At 42.0% G+C, this 16,974-nt stretch overlaps 1 protein-coding gene across 3 annotated transcripts in view; it reads right to left on the bottom strand.

Moving 5' to 3' along the window:
- PLA2G7 (phospholipase A2 group VII) overlaps nucleotides 1-15,706 on the bottom strand; it is a 32,697-nt gene extending 16,991 nt beyond the window's left edge. The window contains exons 1-2 of one of the 3 annotated variants that reach the window (XM_030928807.1): nucleotides 15,415-15,706; nucleotides 1,468-1,606 (exon numbers count right to left, since the gene is read on the bottom strand). In XM_030928807.1, the coding sequence (XP_030784667.1) occupies nucleotides 1,468-1,576 (109 nt within the window). In that variant the 5' untranslated portion in view covers nucleotides 1,577-1,606; nucleotides 15,415-15,706. Of the gene's footprint in view, nucleotides 1-1,467; nucleotides 1,610-9,025; nucleotides 9,042-15,414 lie in introns of those variants that run through there. The other 2 variants (XM_010356502.2, XM_030928808.1) reach the window with 2 other exon arrangements.
- Nucleotides 15,707-16,974: the final 1,268 nt, after the last annotated feature.

The following is a 16,974-nucleotide window of genomic DNA, read 5'->3' as shown; positions in this document are numbered from 1 at the left end:
AAGTGCTGGGATTACAGGCGTGAGCCAGCATGCCTGGCCTGCATTCATTTGGGCACTGCATTGGGCTCAATGCTGGGACTATAAAGATAAATAAAGCAACGTCCCTGTCCTCAAGTTTCTGTCAGTCCAGTGACAGCTTTCCAATGATTTTTAAAGATAAAGGGATTTAAAATTTGTTTAAATTTTTATCCTGTACCAATAAAAAGTGAATGATATAAATGTTTCCTGGATGATGATTTTCCCACCATATAAGATATTACCTGTTCTCAATCCACGGAAAAGGTAATAGGAAAAATCAACTTAATGTCATCTAGGATGCAGGACCCTTGAATTTGGCTATAAATTTATTATCTTAGTCACTAGTGTATCCTTGATGACTTAACTTCCTGATGTGTTGTAGGATGAATGGACCTGTGAGATATTATTCTATTTCCTATGCAAATGTAGATATAAGATATAAGACCTCTCCTAATGCATTCATTTTCCTGGTTATGTAGTAGGGCAGAATTTAAGGTACTGAGTTATGAAAGCTCTTTTGCAAATTCTGTAGTAAGGAGTCACCCATCAAGCTTGAACAACTAGATCCAGAGCAACCCACAACTACCCAGGTGCACAGCTCTGTAGGTATAGTCACTATGACACCATTCAGAAGCCACCTACACTGCTCTCCATAGGAGACTGGGAAGAGAAGTTTATGCATCACAACCCTTTGGGATGAGCAGGAATTTGCAAAGCTCCAGAAACAATCTCTTTGCAGTTAAGGTCCCTCTTAATGACATTAAATGTAGCTGTCTAAAGATGGCTGTCCTGTTTTGGCCCCTCCTCCTCCTAGGTTTGTCTAAGCTTTCCTCCGCTTTCTTTCCCCTCTTACCACAAGGCAAGAAAGAATCAGTGATCACATCCATTCTCATCTGGAACTCCCTAGCACCTCCCTTGTCCCTACTTCTCTCTATCATTAGGTAGGAAAGATTGTTTCCCTTTGGATCCCAAGACCTGAAATTGTTATCTCACATGACTTTCCACTATTAACCAGGACTAGGCCTGTTGAACAAGACACCTGCTTCTTCTCCACCTCATGGAAGCAGGTTTTGAGGCTGCCTTGGAGTGGACTCCAGAGCCATTGCATTACTATGCTTGTGTGGGCATATGTTAGGGCAGTTGGAGAGAGAAGGGGTGGCATTAAGGAGGTTCTCCGTGGTGATTGCAAGCTGAGCTTCCAGTGCATCTTAAAATGTCCCATCCTGGTTCTGTCCTGCAGTCCTGACACTGAAGAACACAGGCGCTTCTTTAATTTCCGTTGAAATGAGAAAAAAGTGAGAACCTCTCCCCGACTCCAGCAGAATGCAGGATCTCCATAAGCATTTAAATAAGACTTGTTTAGATGTGCAGATGTGCAACTTCTTGGGGCCCACTTGAAGTATGCCAACAGATCAGTTGCTCAAGACCTTGAACAAATATACCTCTTACCTGATGATGTCATATGTGCAACAGGATTTAGGTATTGCCAGTCAAAAGGATGAACCACAGCGAGGCAGCCGCAGAGGCAGAAAAGCACACACAATTTGGGTGGCACCATCTTGGGAGCTGAGCAGCAGTTTCAGCTAGTCTTCTTTAAAGCAAATGATTAAAAGAAAAAAAAAAAAACATGCAATGAAGCGGCCTTAAATAGGCTGACAAATCAAGAGAGGCTGAGGTACTAGTAACACTCGGAAAAAATAAAACATGTATTTTCTGGGCTGGGTTTTAGATTGGCACTAGAATAGTAAAATCTTTGGTAATGTAGGATTACCATTACCTACATTACCAAGGATTATATTGGATTGTAGAGCACAGAAATAATACTTTTAGACAGTTAGATTAAGTTTTTGGTCACTAGTTTTCTAACTTTATAACAGTATAGTCAGCAATAAAAATAGCCAACAAAATATAACAAATATAACAACCATCTATCATCATCATAATAACATCCATAGGTATGTCTAGCACATAGTAAACAGTTCATAAATTTTGGCTATTTCCATCATTTAATTATACAGTGATTAAATTTCTGCTGCTATGGTTGTTTTGGGTATTAATATGATGTTATATTCTTGGTAATTTCTATAATCCTACTATGATATAAGTTTCCAAAAAGCAGAGGTCAGGTCTTATTTGTTGTCCCAGTGCCTAATAGAGGACCTGGCAAGAAGTGGTACTGCATAGATGCTTGTTGAATCAGCAAATGAAACAACAGAATATGAGATGGGTGGTAATAATAAATTATATTACAATTAGGCTGTATGCTAACATCTTATTAGCAAAAACTATCTTGCATTTGTGCACCCACTTTCCCCTCTAAAATTCAGCCCTTCAACTTTTGTGGGGGATAGAAAAGGTCCAAGCCACCACCATCTCTCACCTAAAATTTGCCATCACCTCTAACGGGTCTCCTTGCTTTTGCCCTTGACCCTATAATCTATCCCCAACACAGCAGCCAGAGTGATTGTGTCACCCTTCTGCACAAAACCCCCAAATGGTGTCATATATTACAGGGTAGAAGCCATTCACCCAAAATAGCATATAAGGCTCTACATAGCCTTTACTGAACACACTCCCAATCCTTCCACTATCCCCTCTTGGACACCTGCTGCAATCACACTTCCTTCCTTGCCATTCACCAAACATGCCAAGTACTCTACAACCACCCTCCATCCCCACCTTGAGGGCTTTGAATATCTTCCCTTTTGTGGGAATCCTCTTTGCTCTGACACCCAAATGACTGGTCCTCTCACTTCCGGGTTTTTGTTCCAGTGATACTTTCTCAGTGACACTTTCCTGGATCAATCAATTTAAAATTGCAATCTAACCTCCTTCTTCACACCAATACATTCCCTATTTCCCTCCCTACTTTATTTTTCTCCAATATTTATCACCAACTAATTTGTTAGCTGTGTATCACCTTCCACTAAAAACTTAGTTCCGTGAGTGGAAGGATTTTTTATGGTTTTTCCCCCTGCTGTATTCCCAAGACTTAGAATAGTACCTGGTATACAGAGGCACTCAATAAATGCCTGCTGAGTGAATAAATCTAGCACATCTGGTTAGTAATACAAACTGCGCCAAATTTAATGATCCGGTGTCCCACGGACACTAACGAAGCGCTTGTTAGTATAGCTATTTTGTGGGCAGATGTAATATAGCTGTGTGGCACAGACAATGAGTGCTCCTGAACATCTATGTGCATCCCTACATTTCTTAGCCGCCCCTGTGCTTGGGCTGGGCCCGTGGGACTAATTCCTGAGAAACAGAAATTTGAACAGAAGTGGTCTGAAACAGAGTCACTGTATCTCCTTCATGCCTTCCTCTCCCTGACACGGCAAACTTAGAAATCACGTGCTGACATAGTGCGGTCTTGAAGTGAAAGAAGCCTGGATGCCTAGTCACTGAACAGAGAAGAGCCCCTGCCAATTCAAATGATCTTTCACAAACAGGAAATAAACTTTTGCTGTGTTAAGCCACTGAAATTTCCAGGTGAAGCTGTTATTGCCTTACTGCAGCACAGCATGGCCTATCCTGCATATCAGATCTGCAGTCATTCAATCAAAGGGTATTTCTTAAGCAAATACTATATGCCCTCTGCTATGGCAACAATTGTGGTAAGTACCAGAGAATGTGACACAATCCCTACTCTCAGAGAGTTTACAATTGTGTTTCAGAGACAAGACTAGCATATATTAATAATATAATACAGGAAGAAAGGAAATTACAGGCGTATTTTATAATTCTTAAATGATATGGTGCAAGTTCTGAGAGAGCAACAGGAATTTAGACAGAAAGATTTCAAAGAGATGGGGCTTTCGTGCAAGGGCAGCTCCTATTGTACAGGCTAGAAAGACCCAGACAGGCCGCTGGGAAATGTGTTGCTGAAGCTCTAAACATTTTTTTTTTTTTTTTTTTTGGACGAAATCTCACTCTGTCATCAGGCTGGAGTTCAGTGGTATGATCTCGGCTCACTGCAACCTTCACCTTCTGGGTTCAAGCAATTATTCTGCCTCAGCCTCCAGAGTAGCTGGGACTACAGGCGCCCACCACCATGCCCAGCTAATTTTTGTATTTTTAGTAGAGACGGGGTTTCACCATGTTGGCTAGGATGGTCTCGATCTCCTGACCACATGATCTGCTCTCCTCGGCCTCCCAAAGTGCTGGGATTACAGGCGTGAGCCACCACGCCCAGTCAAAACTTCTTAAACTACTTGCAGAGGGACTATATTTCCTTATTCAACATCTTTCTTTTGATCAGAAAAAAAAGTATATATAGTGTAACTCTATAAGATTATTTATAATGTTGGTTGATTTTTATTTCAGTATTATATTTAATTTTATTATAAAGTTAATAGATGATTTCAAAACTCCAAACATAACAGGAAAAGGTAAATTGAGTTGTCTCTTCACAAATAATGACTTGCTAACAGATTTTTTTCCAGAGGCATTTCTAGGCTTGAATACATGCATACTGCAGGGGTCAAGGGGGTCATGGGTGGCATTGCCCTTGGACCTCTGAAGGTTCACTGAAAACAACTTGTAAAGGCAGATTATTTATCTAATGTGTATTCACAAGGAGCCTTCAGAATGAAAACCCAAAGATACAGGGGAAACTGTCTATTTTTATGCATAGATTCAACAAAGTATGAACAGCTGTGTAGAAATACGACTGGACAATAAGGGTAAGCTCTAATGCTAATAGACTCACAGGGGAAACCCACCAAGGCCTGTCTGTTCAGATTATCCTTGGTCTCTCTGTGCAGCATTCCTTCCTCCAGGGTAAGAGGACCCTTCCTGGAATGAGGGTCTTATAACCTACAATCAGGTTAGAGTCCTGCCTTGGGCAGGTGAAAGGAAGGCAGGAAAAGGTCAGAGAGAAAGATTCTGCTTTCTGAGATCTGCTCCTGAAGCCTAAAGCACTCCAATATTATAACAAAAGACTGTAGCAAGGGCTGCGGGAGTTATGAGCCGGGAACCATATTAACATGTAATAATCACAATGACCACAGAGGCTTCTGAATATGAACACACAGGAATAATTCATAAAACGTCTTTTCACTTTTAAAGTTCTCTTGACACAGGTAAGTACCTTTTTCTCAACCATGGGATATGAGTTAGCTAGAAATGTATTTATATTTAAGAACTAGGACCCTGAAAAGCCTAATGCTAACTTTAGACATTCTTTTAGAACTAGAGAATCCAAAGGGACTACACTAAAACCCTTGGTACAGCAGTCTTCATCATCACATTGCATGAAAATCTATTACCATAACCACAATCACTGGTCAATACAAAAACACAAAATTTTTTTTCCTTTTTTTTTTTTTTTTTTTGGAGGTGGAGTCTCACTCTGTCAGCTAGGCTGGAATGCAATAGCACCACCTCAGCTCACTGCAACCTCTGCCTTCCAGGTTCAAGTAATTCTACTGCCTCAGCCTTCTGAGTAGCTGGGATTACAGGCACCTGCCACAATGCCTGGCTGATTTTTGTATTTTTAGTAGAGACGGGGTTTCTCCATTTTGGCCAGGCTGCTCATGAACTCCTGACCTCAGGTGATCCACTCACCTCTACCTCTCAAAGTGCTGGGATTACAGGCATGAGCCACTGCATCCGGCCAAAATTTTCTTTGAGAAACATGTCACTGCTCAAACAGATCAATAACTAGTAGGCCAGAAGTCTAGGAACACAGGACCTACGTTTTAAGACTGCAAAGTTTACCAAAACAAGTCAGCAATGCCAGTGGACTTACAAGTGGATACACTGATGTCAGGAAGGCAATTTGGCAAGACTTACATTGTCCACACCCTTAATTGACCTTTTAATTAAATTCCTGGGATTAGCACAAAAATATCTTATACATAGGAAAATAAAACTCTAAAACCTTGATGACCTACAATGTTTATTTCAACTCTATAAGCGCTAACACATACACATATATATACTTACAATGAAAACCCTACAAATATCAGACAATATAATCAGAGATTTTTATTCAGTTATTGACATGATATTCACAAAATTAACTATTTACAATGCAATTTTAATTGAAAAAATATATAAAATTACCATTTAAAACTTCATAGTAAAAAAATATATAAAAAGGGTGATGGACTTACAGGTATTTTCCCCATTTTTTAGTATAAAATGTTTGTTTACTAATAAATAATTTTTAAAGGACATTTAAAAAGCATTTGTATGATCATGAAGAGTGTTTATGTTTAATATCAAGTAACATGCCATGTAGAGAATTAAGAAAATTATCCATGATCCCAGATACATGAAAAAGAAGAGGGAGGATGAGGAAGAGAAAGAAGAAGAGGAGGAAGAGGAGGAGGATGAGGAGGAAGAAAAACAAATACAAAAAATAACAAATGTTTGCCAAGTTTATCTTCTTTGGAGAGTTTTGTATAGTTACAAACTAAAGGTAATTTTTTCAAGCTTTTCCTACTTTTCTCTTGTCCAACATTCTAAAGCAATGGGAATGTTCACTTTAAAAATCAATAATTTTCTTCAAATAGTAAGGCCTGAAAATAATTATCTTCAATTTGGCACCTTGACCACTAGATAAAATATCATCCTGGCAATCAAGAAGACTTTCAATGAGCACTCAGATAGTACATTCCATTTAAATGGATTCCACCTTTCTGCTCTCTCCCGTAGACTTCATTTCTCCCACTGAAACCACAGTTCCCCACCTGTTCTTCAGATCTCAGTTGCAGTCTCCATACACAACCATAACTGCCACAAATCCTTATTTCCCCTATTTGTCACTGTTAAATTCTCATCAGGCATCATTTCCCTTTTCAAAACAAAAGACAAACCAAAACAACAGGTAAAATGTCCAATCTCAAGTCTGGAATCTCCCTGAAGAGCTGACAAACAAACCATCCAAGTAAAACCTAGTCCTGGCAAGAAATTAGGGCAGGCGGGCCTTAACTCTTGTGTTATTGGTAAAGAGTTAGAAAAGAAAATGCTCATTTGTTAAGTATCAGTACTCTCTTTCCAAATTCTTCCTGATTGACCTTTGGAATGGGGGCATGTGGCAGGCTGAACAATCCACTCCCACCCAAATGTCCATATTCTAAACCCCAGAACATGCGAATATGTTATGTTCCATAGCAAAAAAGAATTAAGATGCAGATGGAATCAATGTTAATCAGTTGACCTTAAAATAGGGAGATTATCATGGATTATCTGGCCCAATGTAATCGTAAGAGTCCTTAAAAGTATAAGAGGATGGCAGAAGAAGAGGTCCAAATGATGTGATGTGAGAACTTAACCTACCATGGCAGGCTTTGAAAATGAAGGAAGCTGGCATGAGCTATGACACGTGGATGGCCTCTAGAATCTTGGAAAGGTAAGGAGACCTCTAGAGCCTCAAGAAAGCAACAGTCTTGCTGACCTCTGAAGGTTCACTCAACCTTTTATTTTAGCCTATTAAGGCCATGTCAGACTTCTGACTTTCAGAACCATGAGATAATAAATTGTGTTGCTTTAAGTCACTAAATTTGTGGAAAATTTTTATAGCAGCAATAGAAAACAAATATGGAGCATATAAAGTAACCGAACGAGACAAAGAGCAAATAATAGCCCAATTCAGTTTCAACTAAAGTCAAAGAAAGTGGCTTAAATACCTCAAAACTGACCCATTATTAGACCAAATGATTGCTGAAGAAGATAAAATCTTCTTTGGATATTTTACAATAGGATGAAGGCTGGAGAATGCAGCTGGAACATTACAACAGTGTCTCTCATCTAAAGCAGTTTTGCCCCCCAAGAAGACACTTATTAATGTCTGGAGATATTTTTGGTTGCCACAACCAGGAGGGGGCTGCTACTGGCATCTAGTGAGTAGCAGTTAGGGATGCCGTTAAGCATCCTGCAGTGCACAGGACAGCCCTACAACGTAGAGGAATCTCAAAATTTCAATAATGCTGAGGTTGAGAAACCCTGATCTAAGAAAATGTTGGGGCAACTCTATTCTTGTTTAATAAGGAAGAAATATTTCATTCTAGGGAGGCAGATGCATGAGAAATAAAAGGAAGAACATTTTGATAATTAAGTAATTTGTAATGTCTACCTCACAGTGTGGAGTTCTCTATCATGAGAACTCAGACACTGCTAAATAACTCCCTGCCAGGGATGCTGAAAAAGGGATGAGTGTGGTTGAAGTCTTAGGTCTCATCTTTATCTAAGATCTATGATTCTCTTTAAAAGTATCTGCAAAAAATGTCCTACTCAATACTTGCTAATTTGAAACCAAGAAAGAGAAAAGATAGTATCTACTCTATTATTTTCTCTCTACCATATTGGCTAATGGAGTCAAAACTTAACCTGGACGTTATCTCAAATGTGTAGCACTCAAGTGACTTCTGCAGAAGTGTCAAAAGCATCTTATTTTGTGGACGGTAGCCACAACTCTTGCCTAATCATTTCACAACCTAAGAAAAGAAGTAGGGTCAAAAGAGCAAAATAAGAAACAGTTCCCTATTGTGGAAGTAGTTTAATAACACAGCCATTTATAAGTACAAGTACTGTACTGAAAACCTGCAAGTAACATATAATTAGTTGATTCTACTCACAATTTTGGAAATGGGAACTAATCTGCATCCCATGTGCAAATGTCCAAATGTTTGGTGTTCTATATGGCTTAATGGTCATAAAAGGTAAAAGGTGTCTAAGATCACTGTGCAGCTTGCTGTTACACTGAAAGTTCCTGATCTTACTCTCAGACTCAGTCCCCCAACCTGCCTGCCTAGATAGGCCAACCTGGCACTGTGACCTCAGCTATTATATTCTCTATAGTCTTAAAGTGAGTTTAAAGCTTCAGAAGAATGATTTTTCTAGAGTAACTGTGGCTTCTCCTTAAAGGATCAGAGCTCCTTGGATCATGAAAAATGAAAGTCACAATCAACCCCTGCCCTTAAAAAGTGAAACACAGTGGAAGAATAATAAACACATATATACACAAATACACACACCCTATGTATGCAATATTACTCACAACAGTAAGAGTAACTGGATCTGTTGAGTGTTGTATGCACAAATGGCTACATGATGGTCAGGTTAAGGTCATGGGTATACTTCTTGAGAAAACTTACCTGTGTCAGAATGATAAAGTGGTTTAGAAATCTAGCTTCAGTTTCTGGCTGCCAAGGTTTGAATCTTGAATCTGCTACTTACTAGTTTGGTAGCTGCAGTTAAGTTCTTACCTACTTTCTGCTTTTCTCTCCTCATCTGTCAAAGGGGAACCCTGATAGTGAGGTTGTTATGGGGATGTGAGCCCTTGGAGGAATGCTATTATTATTATCTGAAGTCTACCAATTGCTCCTCAGCCCCAGGAGTCTGTTGTGCAGGTGCAAGCCACAGTGACTGCAGTGTGGAGGAGCCTGAGGCACACCGGAAACAGGATGTACAAGCAACAGGCACAGATCCTCTCCTGCTAAAAGAACTCAGTGTCCATGTTCTCCAGGAAGATGCAGTATTAAACTGACATATATGCCCCAATACAGAGGAAAATACTAAAAGAAGCTGGAAAAATGATAATGAAGGCCACAGAGGGAAGGCAGTTCTGAGAAGAGCTGTTAGCTCCCTAAAACATCCAAATGCACCAGTGCCCATCCCATAGGCAAGATTAGAAAAGAAGTGCTTTCCCTCAGACTTTACCCACCCACTTATCTGATGTCATATGTACACACCAAAATGAATAAAACGTGGTAGAAAAATAAGATCGTGTTTGTATGGCAGTTATTAATAATGATGGCTTACTCTGTGACAGGTACCCTTCTAAGCATTTCATATAAATGAACTCATTTAGTCCTCAGAGTTCTTCAACATACAGATGAGAAAATGAAGACAAAGAGGTTGAGTAACATGCCCAAGTTCACAAGGATAGGAAGTAGCTAAACCAGAATCTGAACCTAGACTTTGACTATCAAGTAGGGATTCTTAAGCTCAGCACTCTCAACACTCGGGGCTGATAAGTCTCGGTTGTGGGGCTGTCCTGTGCATTGCAGGGTGTTTAGCAGCATCCCTGGCCTCTATTCACTAGATATCAATAGCACACCCCAGTTGTGGCAACTAAATATTATGTCTCCAGACATTGCCAAATGTCCCCTGGAGTGGGGGCAGAAATCATCCTCAGCTGAAGACAATTGCTCTCAAGCTGTACATTGAATAGTTCTCCCGTAAACTCTCAGGAACAATCTAACTGGAAAATAAGCCCTGAAAGTAAATTTAAAAACACAATGGATTGGCCAAGAAAAATCTAAAGACATCTTCAGTTGCATGACAAAAGTGTAACATCATAGAGAAAGGGAAGCCACCCTCCCACTGCATTCTGCACCAGTTAGACCAAATCTTATTGAATTGGTGGGGCTTTAAGGATTTTAACAAATAAAGGTTCAGGCCAAGGGACAATAACCCAAAAATAACCAGAATGATGAGGGAACAAGGCAGCAAGTCACATGAGGAGTTGTTGAAGGAATGAGGAATGTTTACTTTTAATGGGGAAAACCAAGATGGCATGTGACAGCCACAGTCCTGTGCAAGGGTCCTAAACATGTTCTATGTGGGCTCAGACTGTACAGCTCCATCAACAGGAGCTTTTCAACAACTAGCATTATCTTCTTTATCAGAGGAGCAGTTAAAGTACGGGTCTGGGGACTACCAGCAGGGGTACTGGAATATAGATTCCTGCATTAGATGAGGGTGAAAGTGTAACAGACAGGCCGCACTTGATTGCCCTAAACCTGAAGTTAAAAATCAAAAGTCTACAAGGGCCAGACAGGTAATTTAAATGAGTCAAACAGGTCTATGCAATAGAATAAGGACTGGTGTGGACTGTGGCAAACTGGATCATCCAAAGAAGGATAGGAAGTAGCTAAACCAGAATCTGAACCTAGACTTTGACTATCTATTCCAGTTCATTGCTTCCATGTAGGAATGGCAGCTCCATGTCACTAGATCATCTGATTGTTTCCAAGAAAAGCTGGAAAATTACATTTGTATGTAATTTCCACTGATTTTTAAAGGAGCAACTAATTCAACATTTCAAAACATGAGTGAAACAAATAGATTTCTGGCTTCAAGGAGAGATGTAACTTCTCCCTTTAAGATACCCAAACACCCCCACTCCCGAGTCCTAAGAGAAATATGGTGGTAGATATGGCAAGAGATAAATCATACAGATCCCAGAATTACTATCACATTTTGTCTGCAATTCAAATCACCAGACTAGCCACTTCAGGCTGAAATTCAGACACACTGACCAATAAATAATTAAGAGGATCTGGCAAGTTAACATGACCTAGGGACTATTAAGTCATGAGCTGACATTTCCACTGCCCACAATATAAATGAGGAAGGGCTTGGTTTCCTCTAAGCAGGCATATCTCCTTCTAGTAACGTGCACATCAAAGTGAGTCAGGAAAGAGAAACAGAGTTGCCTCATTGTGGCAGTTAGTTGTAGTGTCTCTGTGAAGAACATGGCTATCTTAGTTGATAAACAACTTTAAAACTTCCTGACTCTCTAAAACTTAATTATCAACGACAGAAAATTCAAGAGCTTCTTCTGAGGAATGCTTCACAAAGGGAAACAACCCTACTCAACTCTGGTCCACAGCCTTCTCCAGAAATTCTGCTGCCATATAGATATTTTCAGTTATCTACAAATCTTTGCACTCACAGATATCTGCATGGCCATAGCCAGGACAAAGGCAAATCGGTCCAAAATATTTTTTCCCATTCCCAGCTTTAATTATTCTATTTTTGAATTTTTATCTGAGCATATTCAACTTTTCAAATTAAGCCAGATATTATTTTAGCAATAATTTCCCTACATTCTGTGGTGACTTGTTTTTATTGGTAACTCTCAGTTAAGAGTTTCCAATTCTCTGAACAGAGAAAAATATTTTTATGTATAATAAATTAGATTTATTTAAAAGAATATAATAAGACATCAAAATTTATTAAAACAAATTTTAAAATAAAGCACAGGGAATTCAAAGTAATATGATATTAGCAAATAATAATGGTAATAATATCTTATACTACCCTTCAGGGCATATTCATTCATTTATTAGTTTTTACAAGTGGACCAGGTATAGCAATGTCATTCCCATTTTGTAGATGGGAAATTTGAGACAGAGAAACATTAACTTCCTACTGTAAGTATAAAAAATAGCCTATGCCCATCTACTGCTACCACCCTCCATCAGTAAACTCGTCACTGTCTTCCTGTCCCCTCTCCTTCCCCTATAATCCACTCTCCACATAGCACCCAGAGTCATCTCTTTATAAATGTAAATCGATTATGTCACACCTCTGCTTCAAACTCTCTTTTGGTTTCTCTTTGTAGTTAGAGTAAAATCCAAATGTTTCCCCTGGCCTATGAGGCTCTTCCTGATCTGGCTCCTGCCCCTAAAGCTCACTCCTCCAACTCTCCTTCTCCCTCACTTAACTCCAGCCACACTGGCCTTCCAGCTGGGCCTCCAGCACATCACACCTGTTCCCAGGACCAGGACGTTTGTGCTTGTGGTTCCCTCTACGGGAATGTCTGCCCATCTTCCTGAGGTTTCATCTCAAGGTCTTCTTGCAGAGAAGTCTCTCCTCACAATCCAATCCAAGAAACTGGGCACCTCCCATATGTCCAACACACACATATATACACACACACACACACACACCACTATCCTGCAGCACTCTGCTTGCTTTTCTTCTCACTATATGAATTCACGTTGTTCATCCCTCAATTCTAGAATGTGAGCACTATGAGAGCAGGGAGCATATGTATCTTACTAACTGCTCTGTACTCAGCACATGGCACTTAGGATCTGATCAAAAAATATTTTTTTGAAATGAATGAATGAATACAACTTCTACTAGGAATCAACTAACCCACTTAATTCAATGAGCATCTACTCTTACAATAGACTGTTTATTTCTCCTCAACTGCCAAGTTTCTTTAACAACAAAAAACCTACGTTTGTATGTATTAGCCTGTTTCTATTAGTGTTATGAGTCACGCCCATAAAATTGAGCAAAATGACAGTGAGGGCACATAATGTGTCTAACAGATGACTGGCGTCATAAATAAAGGCAGTAAGAACCCAGAATCATATTCTGGAACAATATGATTTTAGAATTAAATGTTTCCCTTCAATTTCTCTTCACTCAGTACTTTCTCTTCAATGCTTTTATTTTATGGAAATTTCTCAACGTCTTGAGATATCAGTCAGGCTTATTATCATGGATCTTGAAAAAAAAATTAGGCTTAAGAGGAATCAGAGTGTAAATAATCCAATAACCGCCTTTCTTTCCAGGAAAGAGTCATCTTCTTGGGTATTAGTAAAAGGAAGATAAAGGGGACTCCTAAACTGACCTTCCCAGGTGCTCCCACTCCAGCTGCTCAGGTACCTAGTTAGTACTTTTCTTAATGTTCTATGCTGACAGAGGTTCAAAGAGGGTGGAAAATCGTATTCATGTGTAAAGGTGAGGGTGAGGGAATGTGTTTAGGCCCATGTATGTTCCTCGCGACAAAAGTGCAAAGGGCACAGAGATGCAATGCAGAGGAAATGAGGACCCAGCTGTCCCAGGTTCTGTTTGAGGGAAAAGTCCTGCGGTGCTAAGCAAGCCCTTCCACACCTCAGAAGGGATTTCTCAACTGTAAAATGAGTGGCCAAACCAGATTCACAACACTCCTAACGCTGCGACTCCTTCAGTCTCGTTGGCTGTACAGGTAGTGACAGACTATGGTGCCAGCCTTGGGTATGAAGGGCGCAGTTCAATGAAGAAAGACATTGAGACATCACCACATGGCCAGCAGCAGCTTCTGGTGCACAAATATCTGGGGAGGGGAAAGCCCTTTCAGTGCCCAAGTGCAAGGAGCTGAAGCAGGCCTGATGGAAAATGCCAAGGTGGTGGGCTGTCTCACCACTTTCTGCAGGGCCAGCAGAATTCCTCCGTGAGGGAATCTGCCTGGGTGATGGAGGCTCACCAGTGCCTCGTGACCAGAAGGCCATCTGCTTCTTCTTGATCAGGCCAGTGCTTAATGCTCAGATCTCTGAATTCAGTGTAAGCTCAAGGTTTGGTGCTGAGCCTCCTGGGATTGCCAACACCTCAGGGGATACATTTTCCAGCTCCTACCCATATAGCAGTCTCCCAGCTCAGCATTCTCATCTGGATCAGAGGAAATTGTGCAAGCCTGATTTGTTAACACATCCCTCCCAAATCTGAATCTGTGTGCCTTTTAAAGGTGGCAAGCTGCCATTTATGAGCCATAGGCACCTCTCCTCCTCCCTCATCACCCCTGCAGCAATCCCAAGAACCACAGGTATGAATAAAAGCCCGAACTTTTCGTTTTTGGTGACAGAAATTTCTCTTACAAGCTCCAAGAGATGATGAGGAAGACAGTGTTCCGTTTTCTGATTTTGCTTAATTTTTTGAAAACGAGCCTCTCCCTGGACTTGGTGAAACAGCTGTGATCCTACCTGGCCGGCAGAAGGATGCTCCAGGGAGAACAAAGAGTGCTTTTTTTGTTCCTACAGCAGCCACTCATAACTGGACTCCAAAAGACGCAATACTCCTCAAAGGGAGAGTGAGAGAGAGCGGGGGGAGAGAGAGAGAGGAGGCAGAGTGAGAGGTGTGTAGTGGGGTGTGTGTGTGTGTGTGTGTGTGTGTGTGTGTGTGAGAGAGAGAGAGAGAGAGAGAGAGAGAGAGAGAGAGAGAGAGAGAGAGAGAGAGAGAGAGATTGTCCCTGTAGGAGATCTACAGATAAGAAAACTCCGGAGCGGGCGTGGTGACTCACACCTGTAATCCCAACACTTTGAGAGGCCGAGGCGGGCGAATCACGAGGTGAGGAGATCGAGACCATCCTGGCTAAAACGGCTAAATCCCGTCTCCACTAAAAATACAAAAAAATTAGCCGAGCGTGATAGGGCGCGCCAGTAGTCCCAGCTACTCCGGAGGCTGAGGCAGTAGAATCGCTCGAACCCGGGAGACAGAGGTTGCAGTGAGCCGAGATCGCGCCTCTGCACTCCAGCCTGGCGACAAAGTGAGACTCCGCCAAAAAAAGAAAAGAAAACTCCGTGTTCCCTGTTCCCCTGACCTGATTCTCCCCACTAGCTCTGAACTCTTAGAGTTGCTTCCTTTGCTTTCGCGAAAAGGTTTGGAAGAACTGGTGTCGAATCCCGTCACTCTCCCCCGCTCCCCGCGAGGATCCTAGCGCCGTTTCCGAGGGCTGCAGGGACTGTGAGCCCAGGACCGGCCAGCAGAGCGGGTGCGGCTCAGCTAGCCCACCCCAGCCGGTCGCCGCTCCGGGGTCCCGGCCTCCAGCGCGGCGACCGTGCCCTTCCTTCCTCCCACTCCCGCCTCGCCCCCGGGACCTCTCCTCACCCAGGCGCGGCGCGGAGCTGCTCACGGGAACCGGGGTCCCTGGGCGTGTTCCACCGCACACCAACGCGACCCAAGCGCTCCAAACCCAACTGCTTCTCGCCGCCAGCACTGCGAGCCTCCGACCCGCGGCGGTCCCCGTGGCTGCGGGCCGAGCAGCTCCGGCAGGCGGCGGGCGGGTGGGCTGAGCCCCGGCTGTGTCCTGAGTCCGCTCCGCGCGGTCTTTTGTCCCCGACCCTCTCCTCCCCGGGCGATGCTGGAGGAGGTACCGGGGAGGAGCGTGTGTGGCCCCGGCCTCCCACTAGCAGCTGCGGCTCCCGACGCGAGCATGCTCGAGCGCACCCAGCACCCTCCCCAGGGCCAGGGCCAGGGCCCGCACCTGGACCCGCAGTTAACAGCGCGCTGCGGGCAGAGTACATTACAGCAACACCTGGGTGGTGCCGTGCTGGCCAACTCCGGTCCGCAGAACTGATGCCGATCAGATTTACTCCCTGCTGAATTCGCCCCTCAATCAGGCTGGTTTTGCTTTTTTTCACCATGTTCTCTGACTACACTGAATTACTCCGAGCATCTATAGTTGGCAATGCCCTGCGCATTTTCCGCACTCCGGTGCATTGTACACTGAACACCGATTCGGAAGCTGTGTGGACCGTGCTCCAGATTGGAAGGCCTGCCACTGTGCTGGTGTCATTTCCCCCTGGAAATGACAATGAAGGGCAATCAGGAATAGCACTTATGGTCTGAGGAGAAATGGAGCTAGAAGGAGCTGTTTTATAGCTCAGTTTAACCGTTATTTGGGGTTTAACTGAAACGCCTTCCTCCATTTTCCAGTGCTTTCTCTTCAATCCACTTTCTAATAAATTAAAAACACACTCATTTAAAACTTCAGTTAGAAACTTAGGGAAAGTAGTTGGAAATTTATGTGGGGTGTTATTAAAATTTTATATTTTTAAATCGTGTTTTGGTTTTTGGTGAGTTGCCAGAACTGGAGATGAAATTTGGTTTATTTTGATTTTGAGTACTCTGCAGTAAGACGGCCTGAATTTTAGCTTGTTTCTCCCACTTACGAGTTGCATGACCTTGGGGAAGTTCATCATCTCTGCTTCTCAGTCCCCTCATCCGTAAAATCAAGAAAATCAAAATCAGTCAGTTAGAGGCAGTTTGTGAGCATGAACTGCGAATACATGTGAAATGCTTCGGACACAGCTTGGCTTATGGGAAACATTCATTCAATACGTGTTATCTAATGTTGATGCTTAATGAAGCAGTGACTCATTTAAACCTAACAACAGATTTTTTTTTTTTTTATTTAAATGAAACTCTATCCACCTAATGACATTATCTTGTACTTCCTGGACTAACCCCCTGTAAAACAAATGGCCCATAAATATCAATCTAAAAGGATACATTATGCCCTACCAAAGAGATCTCTAATGTCTTCCGTTGACCTTAAGACAAAGATGAAGACAAAGTTGAAGTTGAAGACCTAACCCCACACTAAAAAGGTGATAAGCTTTGAGAACAGCTCCTAAAAACAAGTATACAACATTTTATTCACTTCTC

This window comes from Rhinopithecus roxellana, chromosome 4, assembly GCF_007565055.1.
Source record: "Rhinopithecus roxellana isolate Shanxi Qingling chromosome 4, ASM756505v1, whole genome shotgun sequence".
NCBI lineage: Eukaryota > Metazoa > Chordata > Mammalia > Primates > Cercopithecidae > Rhinopithecus > Rhinopithecus roxellana.
The sequence above is the reverse complement of the archived record's forward strand: the minus strand, read 5'-3'. Positions and strand labels throughout refer to the sequence as shown.